Here is a 21,073-nt window from a genome sequence, read left to right on the forward strand (position 1 = left end):
GGTAAGGTGCACTTTGGTATACTCCAACCTGTGGTCAAGTGCCCACACACCGGTATCTCGATATTTCATTCCTCATTTGGACAGATTTTTTCCAAGGACTTTTCAAAGGTGGATAAGGCGACAAAGTCAGCATATACAGAGTCCATAGCTGATTGTACAAACGCAAAGACAGCTTCAGATTCATCCGGTAGGTCGATTAATAAACAGGCCCGTAGGCTGGGGGGGGTCAAGGGATTCGAACAACCCCCCTCCCACTCGCTTCTGTGTTCCGCTTGTTGATGGCCTTTTTTTGTGTGTACTGAATATTTTAAATAGACCGTAATATTTGGCATACAAGCCACGGCTTATATACGTTGATTCTCAAGCTCAAGGTGACTACGATTCTGCATATTAATTGAGTCAATCTCCAGTCATGTGTACCATCAGGAAGTTCCGGCAAATACCCAGTTAAGTTTATTCAATATTGGAAACTACAGTGTACAAGTCTTACCTGCAACCTTTGGTTTGCGACAGACATGCAATTTTTCAATGTTGTTTTCCAAAGCACATTGTGATAGGCCTTTGCATAAAAGTATGTGTTCACAGTGTCAAAAGTTCCGCTTTTGGGTTTGACGAACCCCCCCCCCCAGTCTCTGGTTAGGCAACAGGCCCGACAAACTACCCCCAACTCTGTCCTTGAGATCACACTTTATCCTCATTTTGATAGACTGCACTGACAGGGAATAGTTCTAGGTTCAATGTAGGAATGTGACTTACGAGGCTAATTTTTTTTCAGTAGTGTTTCGCAGGATTATTATGCCCCAATTGCAACCCAAACTAATGGCCAGGGTCTGCTCAGTGGGGCAAGGTTTGACATTCACATTTCTTGAGCCCGACAGTGATTGGGGTATCGGGAAAGAATTCTTTTCATCTAGTCACTCTGCATGCTTTCTTTCCTTCAACAGCATACTGCGAGCATGGCATCCACAAAGTCATCTAGACCAGAAAGAAATTTCAAATAGTTCCTTGTGGTTTCAAAAGGGGCACGGCACTGTCATAAAATCTAGGGACAAAGTCTGTATAGCTGCTCTGGCGAAGAAATGTATTTGTCATCCACCGCGGTGATTGTTTATCTCTTCCAAAGAAATGTTGCTGGGTAAGTTTACGGGCTTAACAAAAGTTACCAGAGTGCCCCCCCCCATAAGTCAGGGATATCATGTGGCAACAATCTGCTTTTGCTGAGCAAAACATTTCAGCATTTAGCACAATAACCTGATCAGACAAGATCCTTTCAACTGGTGAAATCAAACAGTGCTCTCCAACCTACAGAAGTAGCCCGCCAGCCCAGGGTTCGCTTGTCTCCAAACTTGTCTGAAAAGGTAGCCATCAAAATTTAAAGGCGAACCACCAAGTTCCACATTTCGGTTGTGACACTTAAATTCTCAAATATTTCAACTTACACAGCATAGTCAAGACTCCACAGACTGAAAATACTGGTATGTCAAGAAATAAACCGGATTTTCGACAAGGTATTCCATGCTCCCCCCCCCAAAGTTCATTTGAAATGGGGCAACTGGGCAGACATGCAGTAAATATGTACCAATAACACCCAGCCTTTTGAAGAGGGGAAAAAACTGAATGTGGTTTCGAAAAACAGATTGTACAGTGTGGCCTGGGCAGCGGCGTATCCACCTTTTGGTGTCGGGGGGGGGAGGAATTGAAAAGCGAATGCAGCTTAGGGTTCATTCAACATGATAATGGGGAGAAAAAAATATCAAAAGCTTATTATTTGATTTAAATCAATATACCGATTACTTTCTCTCCTACTCACCTATGAAGTATTCTCAGTTTAAAAAAAAATCCCGGGGGAGGGGGCAATTTCCTGCCCCTTCCCCCCCCACTGGATATGCCACTGGACCTGGGACATTTGAGTGAAATGATATTTCTACAGTATTAGGAAATTCACAGGCCGAGTGTGACTCATTTTTCCACAACCAAAGGAACTTGCAAGGAACTATCCCAAACCCTCCAAACTCTTAACAAGTAAACCAATGACACCAGTATTCTTCACACTTTAACACCTGAAAACAGATGTACATATACATGTATATATATATGTAAAAATTCTTCAAGCCAGATTCTTCAACAAAAATGCACAATACTTTAAATTCCGAACTCACCTCTCTGTAGTTCCCTGCGTCCAACTGGTCTGGTCTCCTCAGACAAACTGAAAACCTTACACAGCTCCCGGTCTGGCAGAGTTTCCCACGAGCCAGCTAATCTCATTTCCTTTCGATTCACACACTTATGATAGATAACTCAGCACAGCTCCAATCTGCAGGATCCATTTCCCCAGTGGGTCGGGATAAACAAGACGTCTGTCCCTCTGAAGTCTGTCTTCTGCATTGCTGTTGGAGTGTCCAGCATTCAATACCACAGATCTTTCAAAGTTTCATTACCTGGGTTTCCAGCACAGTCCCCATGCCAGCTTGATTTTAAGGTCATCTTAAGGTCACCAGGGCCTTTTGGTTTCAGTTTCTTGGGATCCAACAATTCAGCTGTAAATTTCTCCTCCCCCCCTCTACTGAGAATTTCACAATAATCGGCAGGCTCGGCCAAGCGTGCGATCCACTTCAACCTCTTATTCAGATGTGCCAGCATGGACTTTGCTGGTGGATTAATCCCAACAAAAGAACAACAAGAAGAAAAACAGGACTTCTTTTTGATTTGGACGGAACTCTGCGGCTGGAATAGCCATCGGGCTCATCGCAAGTCACCGTGAAGTGTGGCCTGATCGGCTTTCCCCCAAGTGATTTGACAATCACTGCTCTTTATTCCCACGGGTCATTAAACTGGCAGGAAATGGCCATTTCAATTTTTTAATATACGGGGTCTTGATTTCTCGTGTATTTTTCTTGGGAGTTAGATGAGTTTTCCTCATTTTTGACCCAATTCCATTTATGAACAGAACCTCTGTTGTCTGTTCTGCAAAACAGAAGCCTGTCTCCCCTGACAATGATGCTATTCACGTTCCGTACTAAGGAAAAGCCTAAGATAAGACACTATAAACCATGTCAGAGACAGTTTGGTGAATATATCAAAACTGCTTGACCTTCATATTGGTACATCACAGAAGAACATAGATTATGCATGCTACATGTAATTTCTACAATCTTCCTTCCAACTCACAGCAAACTTCATCCTGGACACAGGCATGTTTTATCATGTGGATGCCGGCAGATACTGGGAGGAGACAGAATGGCATTTCTGCCCAAAGTACAACACAAGAGAATCCACTCTTTGAAAGTTTCAAAGTTGCCATGCTGATTCGTTTTCCAGTCTTCTGTAGACTAATTTACCACAGCACAACACTTGTGCGCATTTCTTATCTTGAGGCGGGCACATGCAGAAAACCACAATATGCTATTGGCTGAAGCAGCATGTAATGCATGCATACTACATGTACATGTACCTGCCAACAGGGTGCTCCTGCAGAAATGGCTTAAAACTAATTCTGCTTATCAGCTGAGCCTGTACAAACACAAATATAAATATCACATCATCATTCCAGAGAGGCACCCGCTAAAGTTAATCCCAGATCCAAAAAGCTGTAATGTCAGATGTCAGCCTTACCTTTTCAACGTTTCTAGCCCAAGGAACCGCTGTGCAGACTTGAAGACATAAAATTTGACAATGGCACCACCATAGCGGAGACAAATTCGGTGAAATATAAAAAGTATTGTCTGTCTTATCAGTGCATGTTCCAAACAAGACTCAAATAATCCAGATTAAGAACTTAGCTATCGGGAGGGATGAAACCACAAGTCAGATGATAACTTGAGAGACCTGCCGATTCTTTTGTCTGCCTGGGGAGAGGACTACTAACTCAAAGTCCTTACACTTCCTGTTAAACAAAAATACCGGTTCACCTGGAGGCCAGTAACCTGAATAGAAAAAAAAACACTGTTCTGGGGGATCATATTTGAGTTTTGAAGAGTTTAAATAGTCCGTCCCTGTTCATTACTAACTTGAAATCCGCCTCGAAGTCCACCCATAAATGCACATAAACAGATCGTATTATTTGCATTACGTGACTGACGTGCCTGTTCTTATCAGCCTAAATATCCCGATGATTTGGCAATGTAGGTGAGTTTGAAAAGAGACCCAGAGAAAAAAAAGCTCAATATAGTTTGTTATATTTCTGTTCAATAACACAAGAAGCAAGAAAGGACAAGCATGTCTAGAGGAAGAATTTTTCAGCAGTTTTTCAAACAAAGAAAATGTCCAAAAAACAATTGGTGTTATCATTCACAGGCTTCTGTTGGGCATAAATGTATAGGTAACTCTGAAACAGGTCAAGTTTCTGGCATACATGTGTAAAGACAATTGACTGAAATGGGACCAGAGAATATATCTGATCTCAAATGCTACAGAAAAGCACATTCACCCAAAACATTCACCGTCTCCTTCCATTTGAAGATCTGTGATGGTATCACTGGCACCCGCCAAAACAAATCTGGGAGATCCCAGTGACAGAACTGTGATCTAGTCTCATTGCAAGTCATATCACAAGTCAGGGTTAATAAGCTTTGAAGTGACAAGGAGTCAACAACGGCAGTGGAAATACCTTTGTTATAATAGTTCATTTGGGTAGCTTCCAACTTGAATGGAGACTTGATGGCTTGGGATTGGCTAGTGAGGACTTGAAATTGGCTAGTGATGACTTGTCATTGGCTAGTGGTGACTCTGGATTGGCTAGTGATGGCTGTGATTGGCTAGTAATGACCTGTGATTGGCTAGTGATGACTTGTCATTGGCTAGTGATGACTTGTCATTGGTTAGTGATGACTGTGATTGGCTAGTAATGACCTGGAATTGGCTAGTGATGACTGTGATTGGCTAGTAACGACCTACTGTAGGATTGGCTAGTGATGACTGTCATTGGCTAGGGATGACTTGTCATATAGACTAGTGATCATGATGACTTATGAGGGCCTGCAATTGCCCAGCGAAGATTTGACTTTTCCGCAAAGGAACCATCTTGTCTCAAAATCACTCCTCCATTTTCTGACATCAACCCAACATCATTCATCTCCCATCAATACCATGTACACTTATCAAAACCTTTCTGGTATTTACACGCTTATCTTCTCTTATCATCCCATTTTAATGGTTAAACGCACTGTCATTATTACAAAAGCCTGGCTGTATAGCACAGTGCAAACATGCTGAAGCTAGCTACATTCAAACATCAGATCTGTTTACTCTTTGATTAAAACTGAACATCTGCATCATACATTTAGTAAATGTATGGGCTGCATTCTAGAGAGCGGGTTTATTCCACAATTTTACACATATAACCAAATCCCTTTCCTCCAAAAAAAGTCCCTCTGAAGTGACACACCGTGAATTAAAAAGCTCTAACATCAGCGAGAATAGTGGTGGTTCCGACTGATTTTTATCATAAGCAAGATTTGATTACAGAAGCAAACGGCTCGGGTGATTCAAAAGTGCTTCTGACGGCTCGCGACTCAATTTGCTGGACTGGGTTACAACTGAGATGGTCTACTATCTAATAAGTCAGTAATTTGGGCCAAGACAAGCAGAAGAGAAAAAGCACTGGAAATTGCTCAAGGTCAAGAATGGGCGGAGGAAGACAGGTGATTACGCAAACTCGAAAAAGCCGTGAGCACAAAGGGCCCACAGGCATAGTCTCTAGGTCGGTCCATCAGAATCCTTTAGGAATGATTGCGCTGTGCTTTTTGTTACAATGTCCGGTCGGTAATTTTTGATCAGGGATATCTTGGATGCCCGAGTGCATTTCAACATGGAAGGGAACTTTCAACAGCTTGGTTAAGCACAAATACTTGTCCATTGGTTTTGTGGCTCTCCTCATTTCAGTCCTTAGAAACATACATACATTTTTCCAATTTGGAATAATATATATACGAGGCATGCCCCTACGTAACAAATAAAAAATGAAATTCCATCATGCCTCCATACTAATAATGCTAATTCACTCTTGTGTTGATTTTTGTTTTGAATATTTGATGGAGATAAACGTCACTGAACTGAATGGAAAATGGTGTCTTCAAATTATCAGGTAGAACCTGGGTCCGATATGAAAGTTTCACCTCCAAGCATGCATATGCACAGGTATGACTGGGTCAAATTAGTTCAGCACCTGGTCTGATGTCATCGTAGAACACAGAAGGCCCCAATACTGCCAGGATGAAAGCAAGAGCTTCTGTGCTTATGAGCAAGAAAGACAGTCAAATGTTGCTTCCCCCGGGCTAAACAGGGATGAGAAAAGCTGAAACATCAACAATATGTTTGTTCCTTCAGTACTTCATCTCATTTTGAATGACAGGTTATCTCCAACCTTACCAGTGGTTACTATTTTTGTCGCTCATATTCGGTGGGGGAAAGCTTGCTGATTCCCCTGTGGACATCAAAATTCAAACAACTTTTCTTTTCATTTTTAGTCCAAATAAGTTCAACAGCCTGGCGGATGTTTGTCTCGTTTTTGTTAATCCCCCCTCACCACTCTTCTGAATCCTTCCTCTGGATTTCGTCCGAATGGCATGCCGTCTGGGCAGATTTATGCATTGATTTAAGCACGTTCCCCATTATCCACGTGCAACAATAGTGCAACTCCACAGGAATGTAGCCATTCAATTATTCATGTGAAGCCCCATGCAGCTGTACACTGTGAATATTGTTGTTAGTTTTCAGAGGGTGGGAGTTTCGTCAGCTGAGTAACATTAGCAAGGTTGCCCGTGCCCAGGGGTGACAAATGGTTGAGGGTGTGAATGACCGAGGTGTGGGTTGGTGAGGGCCCGCGGATGGGCCATGGAGATAATGTATGAAGATGGGCTTCGTTCTTTGTTGCAGCGGCAACCTCATCGGGGGCACCGATGACAACTAACTTCTCTGAGCTCTCATTGGCTAGATTTTGCATTACCTGGGGCTACTTACAAGGAGCCGATTACTTCGATATTTGCTGCAAACAGAAAACGTCATCAGCTTAGCTGAAGCAGGTTACCAGCCAAATATGCACATGATGTGTATGTGTAACTGCCTCTTGGTTCCTTGCTTGTTTTTCCTTCCCACCATATGTAGAGCCCTGGGTACATTTATGGTACATGCAAAGGGTTCACTGACTTCATAAGCACTAACCCCCTCGTAAAATCATATTGAAATTGGAGGATTGAGGACTAAGCACCAGTCCATGAAAGAGGACCACACAGTCCTCACTATAAGCTGTAAGTTCAGCATTTTTTTCTGTACAAGTTACACAAGAAATCCCAGTTCATGTGGGTACAGCATACATGTACACGTACATGTAGTCTTGTTGATCGGTGTATATTTACCAGTCCACAAGACAACTTGAAAACAATTTTTTTTTCTTACAGGCAACAACAGTTTTCACACATGGTTGTATTCTGGGCTATACAGCAAAATCTTCGTCATTTTTTCCATTATGTACACATTTCTTTCCGTCTAATCTGGATGGAATAACTTCTGAGCCAGTAACCTGCTGTAAGTCTACAGATTCGGCTGGCAATGTACATGTAGTTATTCACTGCAAACTTTGAAGAAAATCTCCCATGCACACACGAACGTGCACATGTAACTGACTCCCGAAGTTCGGACTCTGGTGGGCGTGTAAGGAATGTTTGACACTGGCTGCACAATGGATGGTACAAAAAGCAAACACGTTACGGTGCAAGCTAACACACACACAGTATCTCTATGCCCTTCCTGGCTGAATTACCGAGTGAATCACCCAAGCGAACAACGGGGTACAAAAGAAGTTGGAAAAGAGGGTTGAAAACAAGGGGAGAACAATGGAAGACAAAGCAACCAGAGATCGTGGGCGGTGGATCACAGTTTTAGGCACACAAGAGAGCGACTGGACAGCATTTGTGTGGGAGTATTTCAAAGAAGACACTGTATCGTAGGGATGTCAAAAAACAATTCTGAAGTTCCAAGTGTGGCTGTCCATCAAAAACCCACACAATTTGAAGGCAGGAAGAAGCCCACATATGATTCAGGGGCCTCGCCATCTTTGCTTTGAAGAGGGAAGAACAGGATGGAATAAGTGGTCAGGAATTCAAAGAATTTGTACGCAGGTTCTCCAGACACCACGTCAACCACATGCTGCTGAATGCAGTTCACCATTTGAATAGCTACATTGTTCTCTGTGACATCCATGATCGGCACCCAAGGTTTAATGTAGACATTCACTCTGAGTAAGGATTTTCTCTTGACAACTGAAAAATGATTCTGTTGTTTTGTTTTTTTTCTTTGGGTTTATGAGGTCCTCCCCTTACATAGCACACATGCCTGTGTACCCTCCTCTTAGAGAACTCTAAAATCGACAAAAACTTGAAGTAAACAGGATGACAAAAGAAGAGGGTTGATGAAACCAGGACTGGTTGAGTTCATTAACATTCCTCGGGTGTTCCTGTTTGCAGGGGTAAAGAAAATAGCGGCAACCTGCTTCACTGAAAGAGTATGGGAAACTTCTCAGAAAATATTTACAAATTTCCCCTCACCTGCATCAACACCAATTACTGGTAATTGAAACTGCACTGGCAACAATAACAACTGGCTGGCAAGCCATCCACTGGCTAATATGGTCAGCGTTTATGAGGTGTCAAGTGTTTCTGTGTTGGATCTGGAGGAACCCTCACAAGCTAGCTTGTTGGCTTAGAAAAATAACATTAAACAGTTGATGGTTTGGAAGGTATTGTCACACTCAAGCCCAGTGTGGGCTAGCTGTTAACAGTTACAAGCTCTGATACCACAAAGCCTCTCTTTCTGAGTGACATATTAACTGTGACAAGAGCTTCAACTCTAGACCATCATGGTGTGGAAAAGAACCTTGTTCAGCAAGGCCAGAGCAATTTATCAGAAAAGGGGGAACCATTGAGGACAAATGTCAGAAATTACAAACTGAGCACTTAAGGTGGTCATTCCCCTCACAAGAACGAATTTCAAACCACTGAGTGATAATAATGACTTTGAATATGAGCTAATGGATAATGAATGACCAGGACAATACACCCTGCATGAACCTTTGCAATTCATGTTTATGGACTTGTTCAATTTCTCCAATGAAAAATTAACATGATAAATCTTGTTCGTCTGAATCCATGAAGCATCTTTTTTTGCTATAAAGTGTATTTGATAAAAACCTCTATGATAATGTACATGTAATTCAGTAAATTTCAATGTATTTTACTTATTAAAATAGCCTGCTCAAGTACAGGGGTCGTCGACCCTAGGTTCACAGACCTGGGGGAGGAGGGGTGGGGGGTAATTATTCCCAAATTGGTTCAAGTTATAAATCCAGGGGATTACCCTATCATACAGCCTAGCACACACACAGCAGTGACTGGCAATATAACAGCATGCAGTAAACACTCACCAACAGAATAGGCCAGGAAGTTCTTGGAGCTTTCCTCCTAAAAAGCTGTGCAAAGGTAAGGGGGCAAGCAGGGACCAAATTTAGATTCGCTTGATGTGTGATATGGTACCATGTTGACTGGCTCCCCCCCCCCCAACTTTTACTCAATGTGCACAAATACTGCATTAAGCATTTTCTGCTCTGTGAAACTGGCAGCAAAGGGCCAGTTCAGTACTGGAAGCCTGCAGTTCCCTGTGGAATTGTTTCCACTTTTTTGAAGTTTGTAAGCACAGATGATTCAGAGTGGAAGCTAGCCCCAGGTACACGTATAAATAAGCATGCATACATGTACATGTACACTGGCTTGTGTATGGATATCATGGAGTGAATTTCATGAAGCCTTACATTCAGGAATTTGCTATGCACAAGAATATTTCCTCTTCCCTGACCAGTAGTCCATAACGTCATACAATGTACACCTCTTGTAAACAGTTCTCAGTTAATTTGGGTCAGTGAGTGAATTTCTGCCGAATATGTTTTCAGCTTTTAAGCTGTAGCAGCCCTATTTGAAATGGATAACATCATAATCACAACTTGATTTTTCTTTGCTTTCAATCTTCCACAAGATAGTGTACCATTAGGTTAGTCCATAAACAAACATGTTTACGCCAAGCCAGCTAATTTTGGGAGGATTGGGGATCAATACCTAATGCTCCTAGTAATGAGTGGCGATTGCCAATTAATCAATTCCAATTCAGTTCCTGATTACAGGTGACGGGACGTGTTCAGGCGGCAGAAAATCAATACGCTCCAGGCGCAACACAAAGTCAGAAGGGAAACTGTCCATGTACATGTATGTACATGTACACAACGCAGGCCAGCATGGAGTGGTTAAGATGTCAATACAGGATTATACAAGATGAGATCAAACTGCGGTGAACTAACATGTCGGCCTACAGACATGCCGAAAGAACACTTTGCATTACAACAGCATGGAATCAGATAAAACTTCTTTTAAAAAAAAAAGGGTAGGAAAATTTCATAACCAGCATCTTTTTGAAACGCCCATTACATGTTGGTCATGTACATGGATGACCTCCGCCTTAACCCTGCATTATCCATCAAAATCTACGAGGAGAGATGGAAAGATTTTACAAGATTGAGGGATGTACAACTCTGGCACATTATTAACTTATGCACATATGCAGGTGTGCGTGGGGTTTGAGTGTGTTACTGGTTTCCAGCAAAGTGGAAAATTTAGGAGTCGGTAATGTTTCAAGCAAAAATGGACAAAAAAAGTCGAGATTATGAGGTCACTCAAAATTGATACAATAACCACATGTTCTGATCAGCTCATTGGTACACCGATCTGTACAAGGAAGACCAAATGCTGTGAACGAAAGGAAAATTTGGCATTCACACCTTTTTCTGCCGTTTGGCTTTAAATATGGAACTCTCTCCAAATAATCATAAAGAATGCATCATCCCTGAACCACTCTTTGAAAACTGCTCTCAAGCAGTGCTTCATTGTTGAATTCATGGTTCTGTGCTTATTGAGGATTTTGTAACCTTTGGAAAAGGCATTTGGAAGTATAGGCTTTTGTTGACATAACTCTGTTCATTAAAATCCTGCAAGCAAAATATTGATGACTACGTTTTGAAACTCGAATCCGAGAGTTTCAAAATATTCTTAGCTGGTATTTTAATTTTGGCTTCTCCCTTAAAGCTAACTGCCAGGGCAGTCATTCAACAGTCAACACAGCATAACAACGCCGCTTCAGGCCTAAATAAGATCGCCAATGATTATTTGCATAAAAAGGAGAATTGAAACGTACTATCAGTTATCAGAATATGACACTGGTATCTTTTTAGGGCCACGGACTTGAATTGAACTGGCCAAAGGTAAAGTGATGCCTTATCAAATATTTTCGTGTCTGAGCAGCACAAAGGCATGCTTCCGAGTTGGATTTCAGCGTTGAAAGAGAACTCGCAGCGTGCCCACACCACGAACATGTTCGATTCTCAAAAATCTTTAAAGAGCCATATGATCAAAGAAGCCACTGCTGTGCTTTAATGATGTTATTATGGCGGGCACCCTTTTTTAAAACTGTTTCCTTTTAAGTACCAGACTTTCTGAGACCAATTGACAGGATTTGAGATACACTGTAAAGTACACAACAGCAAAATGAAATTCATGTTTATACATGTACCTCTGATGATAAGACACCGGAAATATCTCGGCCGATTTTTCATTTGAAATTTTCAAAAAAATACATTATTGGCATCAAACATTTCCACAAAATGTCAGAATATGATAACCAATAAAATCACATCCAGATCATTTCTTACCGTTTTTCCTTTCAATTTGAAAATCAGCACAGATCCGCTTGATTTAGCACCTTACGTTTATGTTATGTGATTGCATTAATTAAAATTTCAATGATGAAATCCCAGCACGTGTTACTATATGACATTGGTGAAGGTTGCTTCTCGAGGATATGTAAACAAAAGTAATGTATTTGCACAACGGCAAATACATTACATACAATACATTTGGAAGCTGAGGGAATTTGATCGGTTGTACAGTTGTAATGGTAGTGTTCAGTAGCTGTGTCAACACATAAAACACTTGGACATGAACCTCAAATTTTATGCACACTGAAAACAAAAGCATCCACAGCTTCTGTGTAATTAATACGCGGAAACCTAACTACTTGTAACGTGGGCTGGCTGAAATTTACTGTGCCACTCTGAACAAGAAATCAATCTGGACAGCGACTCAACGGTGGGCCACTGGGGAAATAAATTTGTTCCCTGTCCACAGCAAAAGGCACTTGGGGAGAGAGACAGCTCTCCTGCAATCGCAGATGGCATTTGATACTGATCAATATCTCCTCGTTTAGGCCGACAGGGCAGGCATGGGGCTAAAAAACAAAAAACAAAAAAAACACAGATGGCATCATAGCAGCAAGACAGATGTATTAGCCCAGAGCACACAGCAGGAAGATTTGCTCCCTTCAAATCATCAGAATTTCTTCACTCACTCAGGGTTTGTCCATTCGGGCGATCAATTTTTTTTTTTCCGAATCGGTTCTGGCAGGTGGGAGCCAATGTCAAGGGAAGGATACTGTGCACGGGCCTATTCTCAATTGGTCAAGGTGCATCGTTCCCAGTCACCGGCTGTAAACACAAACACTGGCATCTGGTGAAAAAAATAAGCCGGCTCGTGGAGGCCTGGGCGAGGGAGGTCAAAGCAAACTTGTTTGTTTTCACCCGCCCATCTGTGACCATTAACACCCAATGGAAAGTTTCAATAAGAATGACAGGCTGCAATTGGATCTACTTTTATAATTACAAGTCCACAAAATATTTGTGGACATACTCATGTCTCGCAATACTGGGCAAGTTAATCAAGGACCATAGTTAACCACAGTTCAACTAACTCTAATTGACTCACGCTAGTCTGCACGATGGTTGGACAAGTCGTGTCAACTATTCACGACCAGCCTACCAAGGTTGGTCGCATCGTTGGTTGCCATAAACAGTTTTTAACAACACAGTGCAGAGAGGACCAGTTATGAAAAAAATGCCGGAAAAACAGTATGTCAGTAGTAAACGACCATTTTCAGGTTTAGTTTTGCTACTATGCCCTTCCTGAGGCTACCCTTTCTCCCCTTCGGCCTGACAATGATGAACTAGGGTCGCTCGCACTTCAACTTCACTGCACATGCGCTAGGTACATGTATGTCACAAACCAATCACTAGCTAACTAGTTATCTTTGATCGAATTTGTCCACTGACTCGGACTCAGTGTACTTGAGTATCAATATAGTTTGCTTTGAATCTGTCTTGTGAGGGAACTATTACCTATGATATAAATATGCTGCACACTTAAGCAATATAATACAAGACAGGCGCCTCATGCAATTTGATATAGGTAAACGTTAAATTTCTTTACCACAATTTGCCTGGATAAACTATAGCCATACAAACAAATGGTCTCAATATGTCCCACGACCAATCCTAATTTTTCCCCCTTTGCAACATCAAGGAGCTACTCATAGAACAAATCAGCCATCAGGTACATGTATGTGCTGGAAATACGCAGACATTTTTAATCTGATCTCTATAACATCCAAACTGTGTACATGTCAGCACGTAATCTAGCTACCTGGATTTCAAGCAACGTACCATACATGTGAAAGTCAGAATTGGGCATGCACAACACACTGTAGGCCTTTTGTGCTGTGAAACCTCTTTTTCAGAAATAAGAGAAAATTACACAAATGTGAGGTTACACTTGATTACTCAACATTTATTTGATATAAACAGTTTTTCTGGCTGGTCTTGTATCACATTCTGTGTAATCATGCACATATGTATTGTGTAGTGGGGCATATTCCAAGGGTGAATTCCCAACCATCACCGCATACATTCAAAATGGCCTTCAAGGCAAATAAGATGATTGGTGACTTACATGTAAGCGGTTGTGCACGACTTCATAGAAAATCCCTAGCTCAGCATACACCTGCAGTAATGATTTGTCAAGCCAGGCCCTCCAAGGGTGGAGAATGAAATATTTAAGAGTCCATCACTAGACGCAATGCTGAAGTTTGTTTAGTCATGCTGCTGAAGGTCATTCCACACTAATAAAGCCGATAATGAGTCTTAAAGGGTTTTAGCAAAACCAATTTTTGAAGGAGTCATCTATGGATGACTCGAGCCTAATTAACAACTGCACACAGAATGCATTGAAGTGACAAGATTTAAAACAGCCAGTGAAGTAATCCCTGCATGATGAGGACATGTATCAAAAACTCTTCCAAGACTGGAAAGTGGCAAAGTGGCAAAACCTATCAAGTATATTTCCTCTGCAATAACAAATTCTTAATTGGAATGAAATCTGCTTGTCGTAATCCCTTCATCAGCTCTGATGCATCAACATCTTACCCTATCCCCCCCAAAAAAAATTTGAAAGCTTTAATGGGCAGAGCCGGAATGCCTTAATCAAAATCCCTTACAATAATATGATAATAACGATATTGAATCTTCCGCAAGGAGATAGCCGGTATTAGATTCCTGGGGTAGTTGGGATTGTAATGGTTAAAACTGTTCAATTATCTTTCTTTAATGGACATTACATTTTTTAAAAATTCCTTTTCAAAACATTTTCCCCTGGCATATGTGCCAATATAATCATCTAAGAAAGTGCCATCAAGCGCATTAATTTTAAACCTGCCTTCCAGAAAGCATGCTCCAATGAAACTTGCTTGCACAGGAAAAAAAGAATGTCAAAAAACTGTGGTAATTCTTCATTTCTGGCCCTTAAGGAAGTCCCCTAGGCAAACTGGCCGACATCTTTCTTAGAACTGACTTGAAAACGAGGGATTACCCCTAAACCTCACAGATCCTTTCAAATCTCCCTGAAGGTTTGTAAGATTATGCAGGATAGAACTCAAGGAGATTAGATCTTGGTCACTAGTGGTGTATCCACTAAGGGGCAGAGGGGGAAAGTTGCCCCCACCCCCAAAAGAAATTGGCCAATTTTTTTTAGCAACTGAAAGTACCAAATTTTCGAAATGCTACTTCACCTTTCTGGGGGGGGGGATTTCTTTAGGATGATAAGAACTGGACCCTTACTTAAAAAAAAATCCTATTCTGCCCCTCCCAACTCAAAACCTGGATATCCTAAACCTCTGTCCACTATTAAGTTTTAACGTACACTGTGCAGGAATTGGTGCCCCTCAAAAGTCAAAATGCATAGAGTCTGCTGTTTGCTTCAAACACAGTGGAGAATTTTCGATGAACTGAGGAGGGTTGCCATGGAAACAAATACCTTGGAAGTCAGGGCTCAGACTGGTAAACTACACGTTTGTATTCAGGTCAATCCCCTCTCATTCCACACATTTCTGACAAACAAGCTTCAATGATATTATTTGTGCTCATAAAATGTTTTCAAAATCTACAGCTGTAAAGGTAATAGTACACACTGCACAGCTTGACTGAAAACACAACTGGCCTCTGAATTTCACATCTCAAACGACAACAATGTAACGAAATGACAAGGTGTGAGTTTCCCTAATCCGCTGGATCATTCTGGAAGCTCTGTAGGGCCTTCGACAAATCCACTACGACGGCCCAACACAGCAAAATAGCTTAGCTCCCCTTCCCTTCGTGAAAAATCTGTCCGGTTTCGCCGTGATCAATGACGTTTACTGTCCTCCTTTCATCGCCAACTGCTCAAGTGGGGATTATAATAAGGTATTGTCGGCATTGTCTTCCGTTCAGGAACGGTCGGACAGTGCTCCCACTGTCCCCTTTTGGGATTGGGGCGGCGCTTTTAAAGGCCCAACATGATCGGTCGGCCAGAGAGCAACAATGGGTCGATAAGGACGGGCCCAAACTGGACAACAATGGGGGGAAGGCCACGTTTTTGGAATTGCTGTTTTTTCCCCCTCCCCAACGGGTTATTCAAGGGGGTCATTGATGGGTTTGGAGAGTTACTCTTGACGGATGTTGGAAAGAATCAACTTCAACAAATTACGGAATAGAGGAGCCCTATAGATTGCAGGGGCTGCAAAAAAAGTCATAAAGCCTGTTTCAAATCAACCACAAATAAATAACTTCAAATTTTAAACTGCAAGTCAAGAAGGGTGTGCATACATTTCCATGTAAGGTCGGGAGCAATGTCTTGTTCCAACTTCTAACAGTTTTTCCTCATTTATGAAAAGAACCATTCTTGGAAAATGGAGGCACAGCTTAGTAATAGCACAGGATACCCTGTCTAGTGTAACCATGGACGAATGGTCCCACCAATGGAATGCAAATTTAATCACAGGCCTTTTTTTTTAGTCGATGAGTAAAAAGTATGGTGTATTTCTTGTAGTAAAAAAAATTGGTTACCGGGCATGATGTCACAGATATACACATATGCTACTGATCTCAGCTGGGCTTTGTTACCTATTTTCCACTTGGCAACTCTATAGATTTAGGCTCTGGTGACTGGATAACATGCAGGTCTAATAGGTGATGGAAATGACAATACAACAAAAAAGTAAGTTTAAAATAAATAAAAAAAGTGACTCTTTTTACTTGGTATTCTGAGAAGTACCATTGGCATTTTGTGTACTATTCTAGTTCAGCTAGCTTGGATAATAAAATGATTTTAGAAAAGAGATTGAACATGAGCACTTCAGTAATTAAATTCACATAGCCATAACATCGTAAATCTCACAAGGGGGTTGTCAAAAATTGGCAATGCCACCAAATATAGTGAGCCACTGAACTCAGGAGTGTCAGCAGGGGCCCAAAAGCCACACGGGAATAGGAAATTTTTCCCAAGAGAAACACAAAGCCCAACCCTCGCCTGTGAAATAGGTGTAAAACTCGTCAACTTTTCAACAATTCGGGTACACTCGCCTCAACCGGAGCAGAAAGTTCCCCCTGCCAGCACAATGCCGGCAGTTGTTTGGCAGTAAATACAGGGTGGTGTGGGACTATAAAATGCCCAGCGTTGCACTTTTGTCAATGCCCGTTCTACTTTCAAACTATAAATCTTCTAACCTAGAAACTGCACCGAAGCCAATATATATGCCAAAATACAAAATAAAAACCGAAGAGAAGTACCACTAAATTTCAGGTAAAATATAACCACAAAACTGGAAAGAGTAAATGAAACTCCCAGCCAGTAGACTATACATTTGACAAGAGTTTAGACATGAGAAGAATCCTCGCATCTGGATCAAGATTCTACAGGCCTGTATTATAGTTTTATGTGCCATTTGAAGTCCCCTACATTTACCAAGACAACACTCATTGCCAGACTCTGTTTCACCAGGCCATTTCTGGCATTTATCGGCTCCACTAGATCTTTCAAAATCCACCCTATCCGAGGATTTTGCAGGACTTAGCCAATACTCACTCTGTCTCCATACAGAGGTACACCGTGGATGCCCCTCTAAAGATGAACTGATAGACAATGGTGGATTTTGAAAGCTTTAGGAAAGTTCCAAACAAAAATTCCCTCGTCGTTTGTGAGTGCAGAAGATGTGAGGGACTGGACTAGGTGGATGGCCATCATAGGAGGAGCCAAGGCCAACCCAGCGCAAACTGGACGACAGCCATAAAATGGACGATGATGCAATGAGTTAAAAGCCTCCTTTTGCAGTAACTACAGTCTAAAGTTTTTCCCACTTGATTTGCTACAGTAGACAGATATATAGGGGCTTTTGACTGATTTTGACAGAACAACTTTGTCAAGAAAGCATCTTTGCATGGGAGGGATTAAATTAACGGAATGAAAACAGAACGGTACTGTACAAATCAAAAGTTCACGCAGTAAATTACTAACAGATAATAATTTTCAAACCCTGGTCAAGACCAACCACACTTCTCAGCTAGACTTGTCTCTTTATCTGCCATCTTCTTGCTCAACAGAAGCAAAGAAAAATGACCTCCAGCAACGATTAACTGATAATCCTGGCTGGAAACCAGAATTTAATCCTTCTGAAACCAAATCAAATCTGGTATTAAAGAGTGCAGCTGTCTGAAGAAGGACTGTAAAGCTATTTCATACAGGAGGGAGACACACCTGCAGACCTGAGTGCCTACCAGTACACGGGATGCATGAGTGCTATTGACAAGGGCCTGTGTGTGTGTAAAGTTTAGGCTTCAGGGGAAAACTGCACACTTTGTAGGGCAACAGGGCTGGAAGTGACAAGTCTGAACAAGTTTTGGGTTGGAAACAAGAGCAAAATATCAAAGAACGGCTTCAGCAGCATAGAGTTCAGTGTGTCACAATTTGATGATCAAAGGATTTGTACATGAAGTCTAAGCTTATGACGCCAAAGAAGGGGATGCTTACATAAACCAATCACAGATTCGCCACATCCTCCAAATGAACTGTGGCCTTGTCATCGTACTAACTGCACGATATGACAACCAGAATTTATGCTGAGCAAATGGCAAGCTACATGTACATAATTCAAACACCGTTTTGACGTCATCAGTTTGGTGATCATGCACTGTGACTACACTGACTTAACCAAAAATGACAACAAAATTGACTGTGCCCCCAAGCACAATGCAATGCCCCAGCAGAGTGGAAGGACACAGTGTTGAAGTGGAAATTGAAACGCAACAATTCAAAATCAGTGTGTTTAAAGTCAATGGGAAAAGCAATCAACCCTGCACATATACTAATATTAATGCAAAACAGAAACAGATTCGCCATAGTACAGTATGTGAATCATGTATACCCCATACAGAACTAGTTATTGGGGTAAGTTATGCTAATTTTTGCCAGAAGATTCTATAATTCAGTACCATCCAAATATTCACTGATAACTGATTAATGGAGGGCAATGATATATTGAGTGTTATGTGTTATTGACACTTCACTTTAAACAAAACAAAAAAAATCTGCATCATTTTACCATAACAAAATGTATCTCATAACCTTTTAAAGTGGCCAACTATGGCATCATTGTTAAAAATATTACATAAGTTTTAAAACCCCATTTAATGATAAATGACCGAAGACGAATATCTCAATACTCATGTAGGCCTACTCCTGAACATGAGGGAATTGCCACTCCCATTGGATCACTAAACTTCAGCGTACCACCCCCCTCAAATACAAACATGACAATTTGTACATCATTAACAAATTAAAATGACACATAATGACAAGGGAATCCAACAAGTTCAGCTGTTGTGCAACTTCACAACCCCGAAAACCACTGATCATAAATCAAATGCCCACAACAAACCCACAGGAAGATGGAAATCTTACCTGAGATACTCCTGCAAACAGGTGTCGCAGTAGTGGTGACCGCACGTGGTGATCTGCACCGGCGCATTCATCGGCAGCCGGCACAGCGGGCAAATGTACTGCCGCGCTACCTTCTCGTGAAAACGAAACTTGTGCCCCGGCATGGCGACTGGCTTTATTTAACCAAAATCCTCCTCCTCAGATGTTTCTGTATTTTCGAATGAAGGATTGAGTACAAATCTTCGGTAGGTATGGACAGAGTTCAGGGAGTCAGCGAGTGGCGAACGAAACCGATTCAACCACTTGACAGCAGTCACACATCACCACCGAATGCCGTCCACTATATGTGAAAACAGCTGATTTTCGCTGCATGCATGCTTCGTGCATAATGCATTGCAGTGCGCGAATGCAATGGCATATCGGAATCTATATCACATACTTCATGTGTTTTTCGGCTGGCTCAAGAAAGTCGTGTAAGGGGTCTAATTTTTTTTTATTTTTGAAAAGTACAATCGTAGTAGTTGTCAGAACAACTTCTGTTCATTTGAAGACCAAATTTATACCCACCAAAAACATGAAGAACTTTGACATGAACTACATGTTCTGCCAAAGCACCACGTGCAGGTTGTTTTGTTATCGCTCACTGGTCAACCCGCGTGCATTCGGACCGTTCCATTCTGGCAGGTGTAGCGTAAATGGAAGAGAATGTAAAGTATATCTGGGGAAAATAATCTTAATACCTGACCCCTGTGGCTCATTACAGATGAATTGCCTTGTTCGAGTGAACATCTGCTGGTTCGGTATTTCGTAAGGGTAGAAAGTCCTGAGATTACGAAGTAATGGCGGTTTTTGTTTGACTGATCAAAGGGGGGTGTACATATGTTACGCAAAATGTAAAAAATTGGCTTTCGCGATTGTGAAGGAATAAAAAAAACACGACAAACAAGAAATATTCGTTTTAACAGCTGATGTTTGTCGTCTGTTTATACCTCAATGATCAAACCACCGTCGCCGTATTTTTTTGTCTTTGCTGTCACATGTCAGTCTCGTCAGCGCTGGCGATCGATATAAGTTTGCGAAGTCTAACCGCAGATTACCAGACTGGCGTGACAAAAAAGCTACCCTGGAATTTCGAGAGGGGTTAGCGATGGAAAAACAAGTTAAAGACAACATCCACAAACCGTGAGAAAATATTGGCATAAATGAATTCAGTTGTATGCTAATTTCCACGGGTGTGTCTGTAAGGGCGGATCCAGAATAATTTTTTTTTGGGGGGGGGGAGCTTGTTTGGGGGAGAAGAAACTTCCCATTTCGCTCATTCTTTTACCCAAAATTTGCTCCGGGGGAGCCTGATCGTTCTCCCCCCCCCCATTCGCCCTTTAGAGTGTCTGTGTCCGTCTTCATGATGTGTCCATCAGAAGGTCCCATCATTAACACGGTTTTCATAACTTGCAACAATTAAGTAGGGCATGGATTACCACCAAAGAAGAAGGAAAAAATGAATTCTATTTCACAAAAGCAATTAATATACAGGCTACAGCGACAGAAGCAGCCGCAATTGAGCAACAGTTACAAGCGACACCAACCATCGCCGCGGCCACTCCAAAGCCGCAGCCAAAGCACGCTAGTGACTAAGCACGCCAGAAGAACCAAATATTAGGGGCTTTCAGCAGCCACACCAAGAAGTTTGCTGCACTAAAAACAATATGAATGGCACGAAAATTCAACTGCTTCTCCTTGACAATGTAGAGCTCGCCTTGAATTATAGACTAGGCCAGCCTTGATCACAGTTTATAGACTGAGACACGGGGAGCCTGTCATTTTCTTCCACCCACCCCCGTTCTGCTGAAACATTCAACTTGGCCCTTTCCTCAACGAGGCAAACCATATTGACATTATTTCTTCTC

General features: G+C 41.7%; 1 protein-coding gene across 2 annotated transcripts in view; it reads right to left on the reverse strand.

Moving 5' to 3' along the window:
• LOC110986291 (TNF receptor-associated factor 4-like) overlaps positions 1–19,677 on the reverse strand; it is a 53,353-nt gene extending 33,676 nt beyond the window's left edge. The window contains exon 1 of one of the 2 annotated variants that reach the window (XM_022248052.2): positions 19,188–19,677. In XM_022248052.2, coding sequence (XP_022103744.1) covers positions 19,188–19,330 — 143 coding nt within the window. In that variant the 5' untranslated portion in view covers positions 19,331–19,677. Of the gene's footprint in view, positions 1–2,159; positions 2,443–19,187 lie in introns of those variants that run through there. The other variant, XM_022248053.2, reaches the window with a different exon arrangement.
• Between the last annotated feature and the right edge of the window lie 1,396 nt (positions 19,678–21,073).

Source organism: Acanthaster planci, unplaced genomic scaffold, assembly GCF_054643075.1.
Source record: "Acanthaster planci isolate LZ-2023a unplaced genomic scaffold, COTS_SCS Contig1, whole genome shotgun sequence".
NCBI classification, from domain to species: domain Eukaryota; kingdom Metazoa; phylum Echinodermata; class Asteroidea; order Valvatida; family Acanthasteridae; genus Acanthaster; species Acanthaster planci.